The 14,942-nt window shown below is 38.1% G+C and overlaps 1 protein-coding gene and 10 non-coding genes across 12 annotated transcripts; 10 read left to right on the forward strand and 1 right to left on the reverse strand.

The window, feature by feature from the left end:
* Positions 1-1,212: 1,212 nt before the first annotated feature.
* On the reverse strand, positions 1,213-4,673 carry LOC128613685 (integumentary mucin C.1-like). 2 transcript variants are annotated; one of them, XM_053634716.1, is made up of 4 exons: positions 4,407-4,673; positions 2,166-2,570; positions 1,917-2,080; positions 1,213-1,791 (listed from the first exon to the last, which is right to left on the reverse strand). In XM_053634716.1, exons 1-4 carry the CDS (start codon positions 4,462-4,464, stop codon positions 1,744-1,746), a joined length of 675 nt encoding a protein of 224 aa, XP_053490691.1. In that variant the 5' UTR covers positions 4,465-4,673; the 3' UTR covers positions 1,213-1,743. The 2 variants fall into 2 exon arrangements, with proteins under 2 accessions (XP_053490691.1, XP_053490690.1); XM_053634715.1 differs by lacking the exon at positions 4,407-4,673 and adding an exon at positions 3,794-4,352.
* Positions 4,674-9,745: 5,072 nt separating this feature from the next.
* On the forward strand, positions 9,746-9,818 carry trnav-uac (transfer RNA valine (anticodon UAC)). Its single transcript has one exon. It is a non-coding gene; the product is annotated as a tRNA-Val (tRNA).
* A 395-nt stretch (positions 9,819-10,213) lies between these two features.
* trnav-uac (transfer RNA valine (anticodon UAC)) lies at positions 10,214-10,286 on the forward strand. The gene has a single exon. It is a non-coding gene; the product is annotated as a tRNA-Val (tRNA).
* Positions 10,287-10,447: 161 nt separating this feature from the next.
* trnav-uac (transfer RNA valine (anticodon UAC)) lies at positions 10,448-10,520 on the forward strand. The gene has a single exon. It is a non-coding gene; the product is annotated as a tRNA-Val (tRNA).
* Positions 10,521-10,693: 173 nt separating this feature from the next.
* Positions 10,694-10,766, forward strand: trnav-uac (transfer RNA valine (anticodon UAC)). The gene has a single exon. It is a non-coding gene; the product is annotated as a tRNA-Val (tRNA).
* Positions 10,767-10,929: 163 nt separating this feature from the next.
* Positions 10,930-11,002, forward strand: trnav-uac (transfer RNA valine (anticodon UAC)). The gene has a single exon. It is a non-coding gene; the product is annotated as a tRNA-Val (tRNA).
* A 161-nt stretch (positions 11,003-11,163) lies between these two features.
* On the forward strand, positions 11,164-11,236 carry trnav-uac (transfer RNA valine (anticodon UAC)). The gene has a single exon. It is a non-coding gene; the product is annotated as a tRNA-Val (tRNA).
* Positions 11,237-11,409: 173 nt separating this feature from the next.
* On the forward strand, positions 11,410-11,482 carry trnav-uac (transfer RNA valine (anticodon UAC)). Its single transcript has one exon. It is a non-coding gene; the product is annotated as a tRNA-Val (tRNA).
* A 164-nt stretch (positions 11,483-11,646) lies between these two features.
* trnav-uac (transfer RNA valine (anticodon UAC)) lies at positions 11,647-11,719 on the forward strand. The gene has a single exon. It is a non-coding gene; the product is annotated as a tRNA-Val (tRNA).
* Positions 11,720-12,112: 393 nt separating this feature from the next.
* trnav-uac (transfer RNA valine (anticodon UAC)) lies at positions 12,113-12,185 on the forward strand. The gene has a single exon. It is a non-coding gene; the product is annotated as a tRNA-Val (tRNA).
* Positions 12,186-12,811: 626 nt separating this feature from the next.
* trnav-uac (transfer RNA valine (anticodon UAC)) lies at positions 12,812-12,884 on the forward strand. Its single transcript has one exon. It is a non-coding gene; the product is annotated as a tRNA-Val (tRNA).
* The last annotated feature ends 2,058 nt before the right edge of the window (positions 12,885-14,942 follow it).

The raw sequence follows: 14,942 nt of genomic DNA on the forward strand, positions 1-14,942 counted from the left end.
TGCAGCCAATGATTAGATGGTCAGGTAGGCACGGTTATGGTTGGAGTTAAAATGTTCAGGAAGGTAGATCTCCAGGAACAGAGTTGGTGACCAATGCTATATACTATATAGTCAAAAAGTGCAACAGTTGCATGAGCTTATGAGCAACTCACGAGTATGAACATCACAGTAATTTCTGAATTCATTAGACAGTAGTTTTAACTTGAAGTCTGTTATACCAAATTTGAAGTTATTAACTGTTCAATTATGGAGACTTGTTCTTAGCAATTGTAGTCCTAGGGCTATCCAAGGAAGAACAACCACAGCCATCTTTATGGTTTCTATATGGTACCATCCACAGTAATTTCACTGTAATCTTTAGCAGCGAGTGATATTCAGGTGATGAGAACACCAAACAGAAGTGGGACATCAGGATGGATCAGGCCAGTCCAGATTGTATTTTTCAATTTGACATGTGCTCCATAGTGTAAATTTAACAATTTTTTTTTAGAATAAATAATTCAATGTACTCCATATTCACCTTTCTAGGTAAAATATACATAATAAAGTTGCAAAAGGTGTACCATTGAGGGTACCACTCCAGCAACAAAGAAAGTTTCAGTTTAATACCTTTTTCGGAGAGTGCGTACAGAAGCAAAGCAATCTTTGAGTTGAGTCTTAGTTGTCTATTGATTTATTAATTTGATTGATTTGTTGTTTTTTTAATGTTTACATTTCTGTATAAATAATGTCACCCCTCTGTGCATCAGAATATATATTAAAAGGTGTTATTGTGTCCAGAAGAAAATTAAGTGTTTTTATTATGAATATCAGTCCCAAAACGTACATGTCATGCTTCAGTTTTCCATTTAATTGGTCAGTGTGTCCAACCTTTCATTCGTTCATCTTCAGAAAGCACTTTATCCTGATCAGGGTTGCATTGGATCTGGAGTCTATTCCAGGAACACCATGTGTGAATTGGGAATACACTCTAGATGGGATGCCAGGCTATCACAGGGCACCGTGCACACACACAAACATTCACAATTAGGGGCAATTTAGAGTCACCAATCCACTTACTGGTATGTCTTTGAGAGGTGGGAAGAAACCAGAGCCCCCTGGAGGAAGCTCATGTAGACACAGAGAGAACATGAGAAACTCTGCACAGACAGTAACCTGAATTCAGGAACCCTGCAAATGTAGCAGCAATTCCACCCTAGTTAATGTATTGATTATATTAAAATAATTCTTTCTTACTAAGCTCAAAGTACCTAAAAGCACTCAAAGCTATGCTGAAACTTCACCAACCCTTGCACACATGTCCAACAATAGTTCTAAGAGCAAATATAGTCTAGTTAGTGAATGTACAGTATAGTGGGCAAACATTCAAGCCAAATGAAATGGCATGACTCAATTGATAAACCCACATACTCACCTACACATGCACACACCCATGCGCTCTCTCTCTCTCTCGCACACACATCGACACACAAAGCCCACATATAATAGTGGCGCCCTCTTTTGATCATGTGAATTAACCAAACAGACTTAATCTGACATTAAAATAATTCATAATAGCATTCAGATTTTTAAAGCATTTTTAAAACATGTGTGACATGTAATTATGCTACATATTAACAATGCGCTACAGGTTTTCCATGAAGCAGGACATTTTGGACTCCATCCATAACTCCACCCATTTTCCAGTTTGCATTTACACTGTCATGCCTGTTGCCCACACCATGAAAGTCTTGAAAGTCTTGTCTATTGTGGAGGGTATTGAGCAAATGGTGCTTCCTCGTTCACCTTGTTCTGATGGGAGTGAAAAAGAGAATTCATGAAAGAATATATAAAAGCAGTTTGCCCATATGGTAGTAATCAATGACAATGGAAAGTCAAAACACGACACTAAAGAGTGTAAGCAGTTAGAACCTCACCATAGGTACGTCATCCAGCCTTTCAAATTGCGAGGTTTTACTGCAGCGGATCATCTTAGCGATCACAACCACAATCACCAAGGCCAAAGTGATGAAGAAAATGCACAAGATAGCCACAAGGCCTGGGTTTCTTGCCAAGCTGTCTTCTCTGTCATTACTTGAAGCTATATAAAATATAAAGTTCATGATTATGTATTGTAGCCACAATAGTCAATATGTTTTACTATCAAACCTGCTTAAATACACTACCTGAACTTGGGGTTGTGTTCAATTTTCCTGTCTTATTGTGTTCTTCAGTAGTGAGTTTGGTGGTCTTTAAAGCAGTGGTTCCACTGCTGTTACTGACAACTATAGTCGTTTTGTTTTGGTCAGTGGTGGTGATCTTGCCATGTGACAATGTGTGTGACTGTGAAGATGTGGTTGTTAGATGGATACTTGTTTGAGGAGATGTGCTGTTTGTTGGAGGTGTTTCATTCAAAGCTGTGCTTTGAGAATTAGTCACAATGGTAGCACGGGTGGTCAAAGATGCTGTGCTTGATGGATGGTGCGTTTCAGTGGTGACATCTCTTCCAACTGTTGTTGTTGTTGTTGTTGTTCGTAGAGCAGTCGTACCTTGTTGAACTGTTGTTGTTGGTTGAACAGTCGTACCTGTACCTGTGAGACATTGTTCAGCATTATCTTGAGCAGAAATTAGTGTTAATGATGCAACAGTTATTGCTTGTGAGTAATGTTTAAACATGCTAATTTTATACCACAGTGTTGTTGAATTCTCATATTTGATAGAAGGTGTTCATTTATTTCCTATAATGGCACAATAGTGCCAGCTTTTGGGTTTATATTAATGTGTTCATTTGAACAAATCATCATTTCTACAGTAATAGCTCATTCACAGGGAGCTGTATGACAAATGTTCCGCATAAACTAAGACTAAATAATAACTTATTTAAAAATGGTGGTGTAATTTATAACAAAGAAAAATGTATAATCGTTCACATGGTGAAGCGTTCTTCTGAGGAAGTGTTTATTTAAAAAGTATGGAAAGAGTCCCCAGCATCAGTGCGTTTTCTGTTCTTTCGTTTTCTTGTTAACATGACAAGCTTTGTCTTTTTGTTGTCTTATTAACATCAGGAGAGAGAAACTTTGGAGGTTGGCGACGGGTGACATTTTATAGTTACTCTAATGAAAGTGACTGCAAAAACTAACTTGTCTTGCGGGCGTTCCACAACATTAAACATTAAACCTGTAGTGCATCCTGTTATAACAGCACACCCTGTTGTGTTTTATTCCTTATTCATTACCTATATTTCCCTTGTACAACAGCTTGCCACAATATGCCATTTGCTTCCAACAAGGAAAGTTACAAGGAAAGGAATTTTAAATATTGACAATCCAACATGATAGTGAAGTTTTTTTAAATGTAGAAAGTACTCTTAAACCTACAACCAATTTAGTTCAATCAAAATTGTGAAATACTGACAAATTAACTACACTGTAAAACCGGATAAGTTCATTTAACTCAAAAAATTTGAGGAAACTAATTACCTCAAAATTTTTAAGTTGATGAATCAATTTCTTTAAGCCAAATACCCTTAAATATAACAACAATTTGACTCAACTTTGTTATATTTAAGTGTATTTGGCTTAAAGAAATTGATTTATCAACTTAAAATTTTGGAGGTAATTAGTTTCCTCAAATTTTTTGAGTTAAATGAACTTGTCCGGTTTTACAGTGCGGTTTGACAGTATATATAACATTTACATTTCCACATTTTTACACTGACGATATATTTCCATTCAGGCATGAGGTTCGTAGTTTGTGAAATTCCAAAGCAGTATAACAGGCCCGTGAACTGATGAAAATTACTCAGCAGGCTTACCTTGAAATATGCTGAAAACAATGATTAAAACTGAAATGACTTGTAGCAGTTTAGCCATGTTGTTAAGCAGACGTAGTCGATATAGAGCAGCAGCAATGATATCAGCTTGTTGGCTGAAACCACACTCTTAACAGGATGTGACTATATAGCAGAGGTGTGGTTTCTCCAACAGGGGCATATCAATAAGATCTCACTCTGTTTATTCACGGTTTGCATTGGTACACTTTATATTGTAAGAGGGATTAAGTTGTTATCTGTCATGCTAAGCTAGTCTTGGTGTACATGAGTCTTAAAAAAAAAGAAAGAAAAGAAGCAGTGGACATCATTTTAGGAAGCAACTGACAAATCTAATCATATCTTATTTATATAACAGAGTTTTTAATAGCAGTAAATGAATAATTAGATGGACCTCTGTTTTCAAGTGTAACCAAAACAATCACTGATGATCAGTACAAAAAACTGCATAAAATACAGCTGTACAATGTACAAATACCAACGTACAATGTAAAAATCATTGAAAAAGTCTCCTACATTAAAAAAATTCATTATTCTACATTAGTTCAAAACCAGTACAGCAGTCACACCAAATGATGAAAATGCTCAGCAGGCTTACCTTGTAATATGCTGAATGCAGTGATTAAGACTGTAAGGGTACGGAACATTTTAGCCATGTTGTTGCAGCTGCAGCAGTGAAACAGCACGTCAGCAGGACAGCAAGCACAGTCTTAGCAGGATGTGGACATTAGCAGAGGTGTGCACAGAGCAAATTTGCACACACTGAATGAAAATACTGTTTAGTTATAACTGATCACATTAAAAAAAAAAAATCTATTTAAATATGCTAAATAGCGAGCCTATCTTATCCAGGAATCATACCACGTGCTCCATGTATCCTTCCATATGATACAGGATAGTGACTCTCATAGCTAATTAGACTGTTCTAGGATATGTTTTTTATCTGTTGGTTAATTGGTTGAAATCATTTTTTTAAAAATACACTTTTCTTGCAGTCTAGAGCAATATTATATTTAACAAATGATCATGTCACTCTAGACAACATTAAAATGAGTAGTGAGTATAACTCATTATTTATTATTGACTGTTTAATTATTCATTTAAATGTTTTGTTTTAAAATTAATTTTACTTTATTATTATGAACAGCATCCTATTATATGTAAGCACATTCAACTTATATGTTTCCATCACTGGTTCGATGAACTACAGTAACCTGCCCTTTTAGCATTTTCAAGAATTTCTCTCATCAATGAACAGTATCCTACAACCTCATTAGACTGTTTTTGGATATGTTTTTTTTTTTTTTTTTTTTTTTTTTTTTTTTAAATCTGTTTCAATTGGTTAAAATAATTTAAAAATGTATGTGTTGCTTATTGGGTTTAAAAAGCTTTCAGTGGAAACAATGTGTACAATGTTAAATGTTCGGACCAAAGCTCCATGCACATTTCCTAGCTGGTAAATTGGAACTACTCCATGGTCTCATCTCTCTACTGATTTTCTTACAGTTTACCAACCTCCAAAAGGTCACCATGTCATTGTGATGGGTGTGAACCAAGTTTCTAAAGAATGTGGATGAATCTAATGGGTTCCCTTTCTCTGTACTCAGATATTCCACCTTGTAGAGTATGGACAGTGTTAACTGAATGTATTTATGCATAGAATTCCCTACAAGAATCACTCAGTTTCAATATAAGACTTTAAAAAATTATCTTAACTGAAACACTTAATTGGCAGAGAAATTATATGGAAACTAGTTTTTGCATCTTTAATTTTTGTCAACCTGCCATTAGGTCTTTATATAAACGTTCAGTCATGTAAACTGGTCATGATGGGTAGGCTGATAAAATCCTCACATTTTAATTCAAATCAAGTACTCACAAGTGTATATTTAAAAAATAGAATTTTAAGTACAACAAAAAACAAGTAAGGCTTTACACTTATCACCAGTAAGGGTGAGTAATGTAGCTGAGCTTATTTGTTCAAATGCATTTACAGTGACACAGATCTGATCTCTGGTAAAGCTCAGCTTTAACTTCTGTGAAATAAAAGTTCATTAAGTTGTAAAAACAAAACCCTATGACCTACTTCAAATGTTAGAGTTGTCAAGAGTTTTCTTTAAAACAAATAAACAAACAAACAAGCAAAGATCAAAAGGATCCTATTAGCTGGTCAAAAGTATACTACTAATTTTACAATCGCACTTCTGTAAATGTTTCCATATTGTAGAGGTTATCACGTCTGCTTTACACACCGAAGGTCTGAGGTTCGAGACCCAGTGAAACCATGCATTTTTGAAGTGCAACATAAACCAAGCAAGGTTGTGTGTTTATTGCCAGTAACTGTGAGTAACTAAACCTGTGGATTTTTCACAAATTTTCCTCATTAATGAACAGTACAAACATCCCAACCTGCAAAAACTCATTTCAGGGAGGTGGCTTCACTGGTTTCAGATGCCACCCCCCCAAACACACACAGCCACCAAACATGTATGAACAAGAACATGACATAAAAACATTAAGAGCATAAGGTGTATCCTTATTATATTGTCTTATCTCATAATAGGTTACATACATACCTAGTTTTTGTGATTTCACCTAATCCAAGTCTGGTATATGCAGAAAATGTGACATGTAAAATATAAAATATGTACTTGCACAGTTTCCTATTATATTATGCTATATTATATTACTGTATTATTCAACTCGTAGAGTAAAAATTTTTTTATTCAATAACTACTTTACACATGTCTACAGGGAGTTTGGCCTCTTCACTTCAATTCAATTAATTTTATTTGTATATCGCTTTTATATAACACAGGATACAGATTTTAAGTTTGTGAATTTATCCCTATTGAGAAAGCTGGTGGTGACGGTGGCAAGGAAAAACTCCCTGAGATGATAGGAGGAAGAAACCTTGAGAGGAACCAGACTCAGAAGGGAACCCGTCCTCATCTGGGTAACAATGGATAGTGTAAAAGTAAAGGAAAGTTCATTATGGTTTGTACATGAAGTCTGTTTTGTTGAACTACTCCAATGTTCACCAAAGGAGACTTGAGTGCAAAATTGTATGTGGTAATTGCAGTCCTAAGACCATTGCAGCAACCATAGTCCCAGCAACCACAGCGAGAATGTCCATGTGGAAATGAGGTCCAAACCCATTTCCATGGTACTTCAAGTGGCACCGTCCTCAGCAATCTCCAGGCTGCACTGCTTGGTCGTCCTCATTAGCAGAATGTGGCCTCCAGTTGATGAAAGCTCCAACCAGAGGTAGGGCATCAGGATGGATCAGGCAGCTCCGGAGAGCAGAAAGGGTCAGGATTACTGGCATCTCCATAAAATCATGTGTGGCTCAACAGAAGGAGAATGAGCGAGGGAGGTAAAGAGATTGTGAGATTGTTAGGTATGCTTACTATCCCATAGTGGATAAGATTGTGTACTTTGCGTAAAAGAAAGTCTATTCATGGTAAGCTTGAGTAAACAAACATGTTTTCAGCCTGGACTTAAACACTGAGACTGTGTCTGAGTCCCGAACACTAATTGAAAGACTGTTCCATAACTGTGGGGCTTTGTAAGAGAAAGCTCTTCCCCCTGCTGTAGCCTTCACTATTCGAGGTACCAACAAATCACCTAGACATCAATACAGTAGCTGCTCATAGCAGCTAGTTAAAATAACACATGGGCATAGGAGCCATTATACATGGGGGGGGGGACATGTCCTGCCACATTTCAAAATCTAGGTTTTGTCCATCCCACTTTTTCCTACTGTCAAATTTTATTTCGCATTGCCTGCCTGTCTCCCAGGATTTCTGAGTTGGACACTCTCCAAATGACATCATTCTGCTGAACTGTTTGCCTATTGCCAAGCTTGACAAGAGCAAAGTGTCTGTCACTGCAAGGTAACAAGCAAAACCTGGTACAGCTTTTCAGAAAATGGATTCATTTGGAGATGACTCGAATATTCCGTGGACATCTGTGTCCTGAGGTGAGGGCAGTTACGACACAGCATTCAGACGCTCTTGAGCACATTAATGTATAGATGATTTACTACTTTGTATTTGTGGTAGGATATCGTAGCTATTTCAACCCCTGAAATTGCTGATTGTTTGCTGGTTTTGATCAATAATTTTGTTGTCGAAATAATTATTTAGCCTATGAAACTGACAAATACGCATAAGTCTGCAAGCAAGCTAGCACACCAAAATTGTGCACATGTGCCATTGCTGTGTCCATAAACGATTTAATGGTAACGTTAGTCAAAATGTTCACACAGAGATGAGCATCCTACAGAATTTTAAGAGGAAGAGAACAGAGGAGGATGAACAGGAGATCATAGGAGTAGAAAAGACTGAGGAGGACGAGCTTGTAAGTTGTATGGATAGCTACCAGTTAGCCAGCTAGTTCACGTCACACCGTGTTGGATGTTTGGGACTGGGGCACCATCGTGTGAGGATCATTCCCACTGTTGGTGAGTTCAAGTATGTATCACTGCAGCCTGAAGACCTCCAAGTGGGAGGTACTGAGTTCCAAGTGGGAGGTAATTACGCCACAAGTAGGTGGGATTTCAGAAATGGGCAGGATTTAGGTGAAAATCCAGAAGTGATGGCAAGGATGCGGAAATCCCCAATTGCTCTGAGTGCAAAGGTGCGCGGTGATAAATGATGACAAAAACACAGATTTAAAACTAAATATCAAGACTTTTTCTTGTAGTTTTAATTTCATTTCTAACAGCATTGTCGTTCATGGCAAGTATGCGGAAGTCCCCAATCGCGCCAAGGTGCGCGGTGATAAATGATGACCGGAAGTTGTGACACTAGTCAAAAACACAGATTTAAAACTAAATATTAACACTTTTTCTTGTAGATTTAATTTAATTTCTTACAGATTTGTCGTTACTGTATGCATGCCCAATGCCATTCTATTTGGAAGTGTATATAATAACTGTCTAATATTAAATGTTAATTTTAAAATTCCATTTTAATTCCATTAAATTTTAATTCCATTTCCATTTTTAAAAGATGGAAACAAACTTAAAATGAGATATAACTGTACTCAGTGAGGTGAATGTGTATCAAGTTTATAACCAACAATTTTTTATTGCTCAGTGATTTTGTTTTTAGGTGAACTATTCCTTCACAACAAAATCTACTACAAAATATGTACAAGTTACTCAGAAATAAAAACTACATTTGACATATATTTACAGTTCATAGAGATGAAAGGTGCCATGCATTTTCTCTGCATGTACAATCCCATTACTCATTAGCACAGCTGGATTGCATGCATGACAAACTGCAGAATCCTGGGTAAAATGCCCTGGCGCTTGCCTCGTCTGCCCTTACCAGCGTAACCTGGTGCATAGACAGCAAGCACATTATAAAATGGATAAAAAAAAAATTTAACAAATAAAATACACTTCTTTTTGTTTATTTCTACATAATCTGGGAATTCAGTGTCTCAAAATTTAAAATTAAAAACTGCAAGTTTACCCATTTAACTCTGTCAAACTGCTGTATTGCTTCTGGAAAAAAAAAATCGACAGCTTAATTTACATGACAATCACTACAGTAACCAATCAAAGTCCTCTGGAGGTTTGTAAAGCCCATTTGGAGCTAAAGTCCCACCCATTCAGAGCTGACCCTCCCATTTGGAGCTAAAGACCCACCCACTTGGAGCTGACCCTCCCATCAGGAGCTGGCTTTGACAAACCGCTCCCTATCGCCTATATAGTATACTATTTAGGGTATCGGCCATTTTGTAGTGGTGACTGAATTCTGAGTGAAGTGGTGTGTGGTGAAGTGTAGTTGTCATCACGTCTGCTTTAATAATCTGCACCAAACCCCATGAATTGTGTAAACCTGTTGGGTTTTCCGAAATTTTCCTTTAATAACCAGTACCCTACAACATGAATGCAGTTCTAGAAAAGGCATAGGTGCAGCTGGTTCTATAGTGTAGTGGTCATCACATCTGCTTTACACGCAGAAAGGCCTGGGTTCAACCCCCAGTGGAACCATACAGTTGTGAATTGCAATATAAACCAACTCAGGTTGTGTTTATAGCCAGTAAGGTTGGGTAACAAAACCTCTTGAACTAACCACAAAGGTGGGATTTCTCAAGGTTAGTGACCAGAACTCCTACAAAATGAAATGTAACATTCATATAATGCTCTGAAGTAACTGCTTCCATAGTGTTGTGATCATTGCGTCTGCTTTGGCAAGCAGAAAGTCCTGGGTTTGCGTTCCAGTGGAGGTTGAGAGTTGCAATATAAACCAAGTAAGGTTGTGTGATAATGGTGAGTAACAAGACCTCATGAATTGTGTAAACCTGTTGTGTTTTCCCAAATTTTCCTCATTAATGACCAGTATGCTACAACATGTATGAGCATACAGATAACAGGTTACCCCAACTGGTTCCATAGTGTAGTGGTCATCACGTCTGCTTTACACGCAGAAAGTCCTGGGTTCGACCCCCAGTGGAACCATACAGTTGTGAATTGCAATATAAACCAGCTTAGGTTGTGTGGTAATGGTAAGTAACAAAACCTCATGAGTTGTGTAAGTGTGATGGATTTTCACAATTTTTCCTTTAATAATCAGTACCCTACAACATGAATGCAGTTTCAGATAAGCTGTTATAGCAACTGGTTCTATAGTGTAGCGGTCATCACATCTGCTTTACACGCAGAAAGTCCTGGGTTCGACCCCCAGTGGAACCATACTTTCATGAATTGCAATATAAACCAACTCAGGTTGTGTTTATGGCCAGTAAGCTTGGGTAACAAAACCTCATGAACTAACCACAAATGTGGGGTTATCCCACTTTTTGTCCTCATTAATGACAAGTATCCTACATCATGTATGCACATACAGATAATTGGGTGATGCAACTGTTTCCATAGTGTAGTGGTCATCACATCTGCTTTACACGCAGAAAGTCTTGGGTTCAACCCCCAGTGGAACCATACAGTTGTGAATTGCAATATAAACCAAGAAAGGTTGTGTGGTAATGGTGACTAACAGAACCTCAAGAATTGTGTAAACCTGATGGGATTTCCCAATATTTCTGCATTAATGACCAGTACCCTGCAACATGAATGCAGTTTTAGAAAATACATAGGTGCAGCTGGTTCTATAGTGTAGTGGTCATCACATCTGCTTTACCTGCAGAAAGTCCTGGGTTTGACCCCCAGTGGAACCATACAGTTGTGAATTGCAATATAAACCAGCTCAGGTTGTGTGGTAATGGTGAGTAACAAAACCTCATGAGTTGTGTAAGTGTGATGGGTTTTCCCAATTTTTCCTTTAATAATCAGTACCCTACAACATGAATGCAGTTTCAGATAAGCTGTTGTAGCAACTGGTTCTATAGTGTAGCGGTCATCACATCTGCTTTACACGCAGAAAGTCCTGGGTTCGACCCCCAGTGGAACCATACTTTTGTGAATTGCAATATAAACCAACTCCGGTTGTGTTTATGGCCAGTAAGCTTGGGTAACAAAACCTCATGAACTAACCACAAATGTGGGATTATCCCACTTTTTGTCCTCATTAATGACAAGTATCCTACATCATGTATGCACATACAGATAATTGGGTGATGCAACTGGTTCCATAGTGTAGTGGTCATCACATCTGCTTTACACGCAGAAAGTCCTGGGTTCGACCCCCAGTGGAACCATACAGTCGTGAATTGCAATATAAACCAAGAAAGGATTTATGTGGTAATGGTGACTAACAAAACTCAAGAATTGTGTAAACCTGTTGGGATTTCCCAAAATTTCTGCATTAATGACCAGTACCCTGCAACATGAATGCAGTTTTAGAAAATGCATAGGTGCAGTTGGTTCTATAGTGTAGTGGTCATCACATCTGCTTTACACGCAGAAAGTCCTGGGTTCGACCCCCAGTGGAACCATGTGTTTGTGAATTGCAATATAAACCAACTCAGGTTGTGTTTATAGCCAGTAAGGTTGGGTAACAAAACCTCTTGAACTAACCACAAAGGTGGGACCTCTCAAGGTTAATAACCAGAACTCCTACAAAATGTATTAACATTCATATAATGCTCTGAAGTAACTGATTCCATAGTGTAGTGATCATTGCGTCTGCTTTGGCAAGCAGAAAGTCCTGGGTTTGAGTTCCAGTGGAGGTTGAGAGTTGCAATGTAAACCAAGTAAGGTTGTGTGATAATGGTGAGTAACAAAACCTCATGAATTGTGTAAACCTGTTGTGTTTTCCCACATTTTCCTCATTAATGACCAGTATGCTACAACATGTATGAGCATACAGATAACAGGTTGAACCAACTGGTTCCATGGTGTAGTGGTTATCACGTCTGCTTTACACGCAGAAAGTCCTGGGTTCGACCCCCAGTGGAACCATACAGGTGTGAATTGCAATATAAACCAGCTCAGGTTGTGTGGTAATGGTGAGTAACAAAACCTCATGAATTGTGTGATGGGTTTTCCCAAATTTTCCTTTAATAACCAGTACCCTACAACGTGAATGCAGTTTCAGATAAGGCATTCAAGCAGCTGGTTCCATAGTGTAGTGGTCATCATGTCTGCTTTACATGCAGAAAGTCCTGGGTTTGATCTACAGTGGAACCATACATGTGTGAAAGGCAGTGTAAACCATGTAAGCTTGTGTTGTGATGGTGAGTAGCAAAACCTCATTAATTGTCTAACACTGATGGGATTTCCCAAAATTTCTGCATTAATGACCAGTACCCTGCAACATGAATGCAGTTTCAGAAAAAACTTTGAAGCAACTGGCTCTATAGTGTAGTGGCCATCACATCTGCTTTACATGGAGGAAATCCTGGGTTTGACCCCCACTGAAACCATACTTTTGTGAATTGCAATAGAAACCAAATACGGTTGTGTTGTAATGGTGAGTAACAAAACCTCATTAATTGTCTAATGCTGATGGGTTTTCCCAAATTTCCTCATTAATGACCAGTACCCTACAACATGTATGAGCATACAGATAATAGGGTAAAGCAACTGGTTCTATAGTGTAGTGGTCATCACATCTGCTTTACATGCAGAAAGTCCTGGGTTCAACCCCCAGTGGAACCATACATGTGTGAATTGCAAGAGAAACCAAGTAGTTTTGTGTATTTATGGCCAGAAGTGGTGGGTAACAAAACCTTATTAACTTACTACACCTGTGGGGTTATCCTAATTTTCCTCATTAATGACCAGTACCCTACAACATGTTTGCACTTTCAGAAAATGCATTGAAGCAGCTGGTTCTATAGTGTAGAGGTTTTCACATCTGCTTTACATGCAGGAAGTTCTGGGTTTGACCCCCACTGGAACCATAAGTTTGTGAATTGCAATATTAACCCAGCAAGATTGTGCCTATGGCCAGTAAGGATGGGTAACAAAACCTCATAATACAACTACAACTGTGGGATATTTCCACATTAATGACCAGTATCCTACAACATGTATGCACTTTCAGTTAATGATTTAAAGCAGCTGGTTCCATAGTGTAGTGGTCATCACATCTGCTTTATATGCAGAAAGTCTTGGGTTTGACCCCTAGTAGAACCAGCTATTTATACCATCATCAACTAACTACAGCTGTGGGGCTTTCCCAAATTTTCCTCATTAATGACCAGTACCCTACAACATTTATGTACATTCAAATAATGCTAGAGGAATACTGTATATAGTTGTGTAGGGCTAAAACATTAAGCGTTTAATACTTAGCCCACTGCTCTTCTACAATAGCTGCAGCCAAAGGTTGAATGCGTGTTTTAATCCATGATTTAAATATCTGTGTCCATTTAATTAATTATCTGACTCCAAAAGATAATCTTCTAGTTAGTTCTGGAAGAATAATATCTCAGTGTTCTGATTATATTTAGTCTAAAACAGTACCATGCTAAGCTTTCATTATAAAGAGACATTCCAACAGCAGAGGCTTTTATATAGCCTATAATAAACACCTGTTTTTGTTAGCTCAGAGGTTTATATCGACATAGGTTGATTTTAATGTGTCTAACATACAACAACTTTAACTTAGGAAACAACTTTTAACAACCATACAAATACAGTCATGCACTTTTAATGCAACATACTTTCTTAGGGAAGAACCACTGAATATTTAAAGATAGAATTTAACAAATTAATTTAAATAGTAACTCTTATGTTACAAGCCCCCATGGGTTATCCAAAGTATATCCAATTTGAAATGTATAGTGACCAAGATACCAAATGGGAACAATTGTTTTATGGCAAGCTGGAACCCCCAGCTGATTAGCTCACCCTAAGGAACTGTATGTTAATTAAGTTCCCGAGAATGGGTCGGTGGGATCAAAAGGAAAGATATCCCCCATAGAGGTATATATATATATATATATATATATATATATAGTATCTCACAAAAGTGAGTACACCCTTCAGATTTTTGTAAATATTTGATTATATCTTTTCATGTGACAACACTGACAAAATGACACTTTGCTACAATGTACAGTAGTGAGTGTACAGCTTGTGTAACAGTGTAAATTTGCAGTCACCTCAAAATAACTCAACACAGCCATTAATGTCTAAACCTCTGGCAACAAAAGTGAGTACACCCCTAAGTGAAAATGTGCAAATTGGGCCCAATTAGCCATTTTCCCTCCCTGGTGTCATGTGACTTGTTAGTGTTACAAGGTCTCAGGTGTGAATGGGGAGCAGGTGTGTTAAATTTGGTGTCATCGCTCTCACACTCCCTCATACTGGTCACTGGAAGTTCAACATGGCACCTCATGGCAACGAACTCTCTGAGGATCTGAAAAAACAGAATTGTTGCTCTACATAAAGATGGCCTAGGCTATAAGAAGATTGCCAAGACCCTGACACTGAGCTGCAGCACGGTGGCCAAGACCATACAGCAGTTTAACAGGACAGGTTCCACTCAGAACAAGCCTCGCCATGGTCGACCAAAGAAGTTGAGTGCACGTGCTCAGCGTCATCTCCAGAGGTTGTCTTTGGGAAATAGACATATGAGTGCTGCCAGCATTGCTGCAGAGATTGAAGGGGTGGGGGGTCAGCCTGTCAGTGCTCAGACCATACGCAGCACACTGCATCAAATTGGTCTGCATGGCTGTCGTCCCAGAAGGAAGCCTCTTCTAAAGATGA

The sequence above is a fragment of the Ictalurus furcatus genome, chromosome 10, assembly GCF_023375685.1.
Source record: "Ictalurus furcatus strain D&B chromosome 10, Billie_1.0, whole genome shotgun sequence".
Classification (NCBI taxonomy): Eukaryota; Metazoa; Chordata; class Actinopteri; order Siluriformes; family Ictaluridae; genus Ictalurus; species Ictalurus furcatus.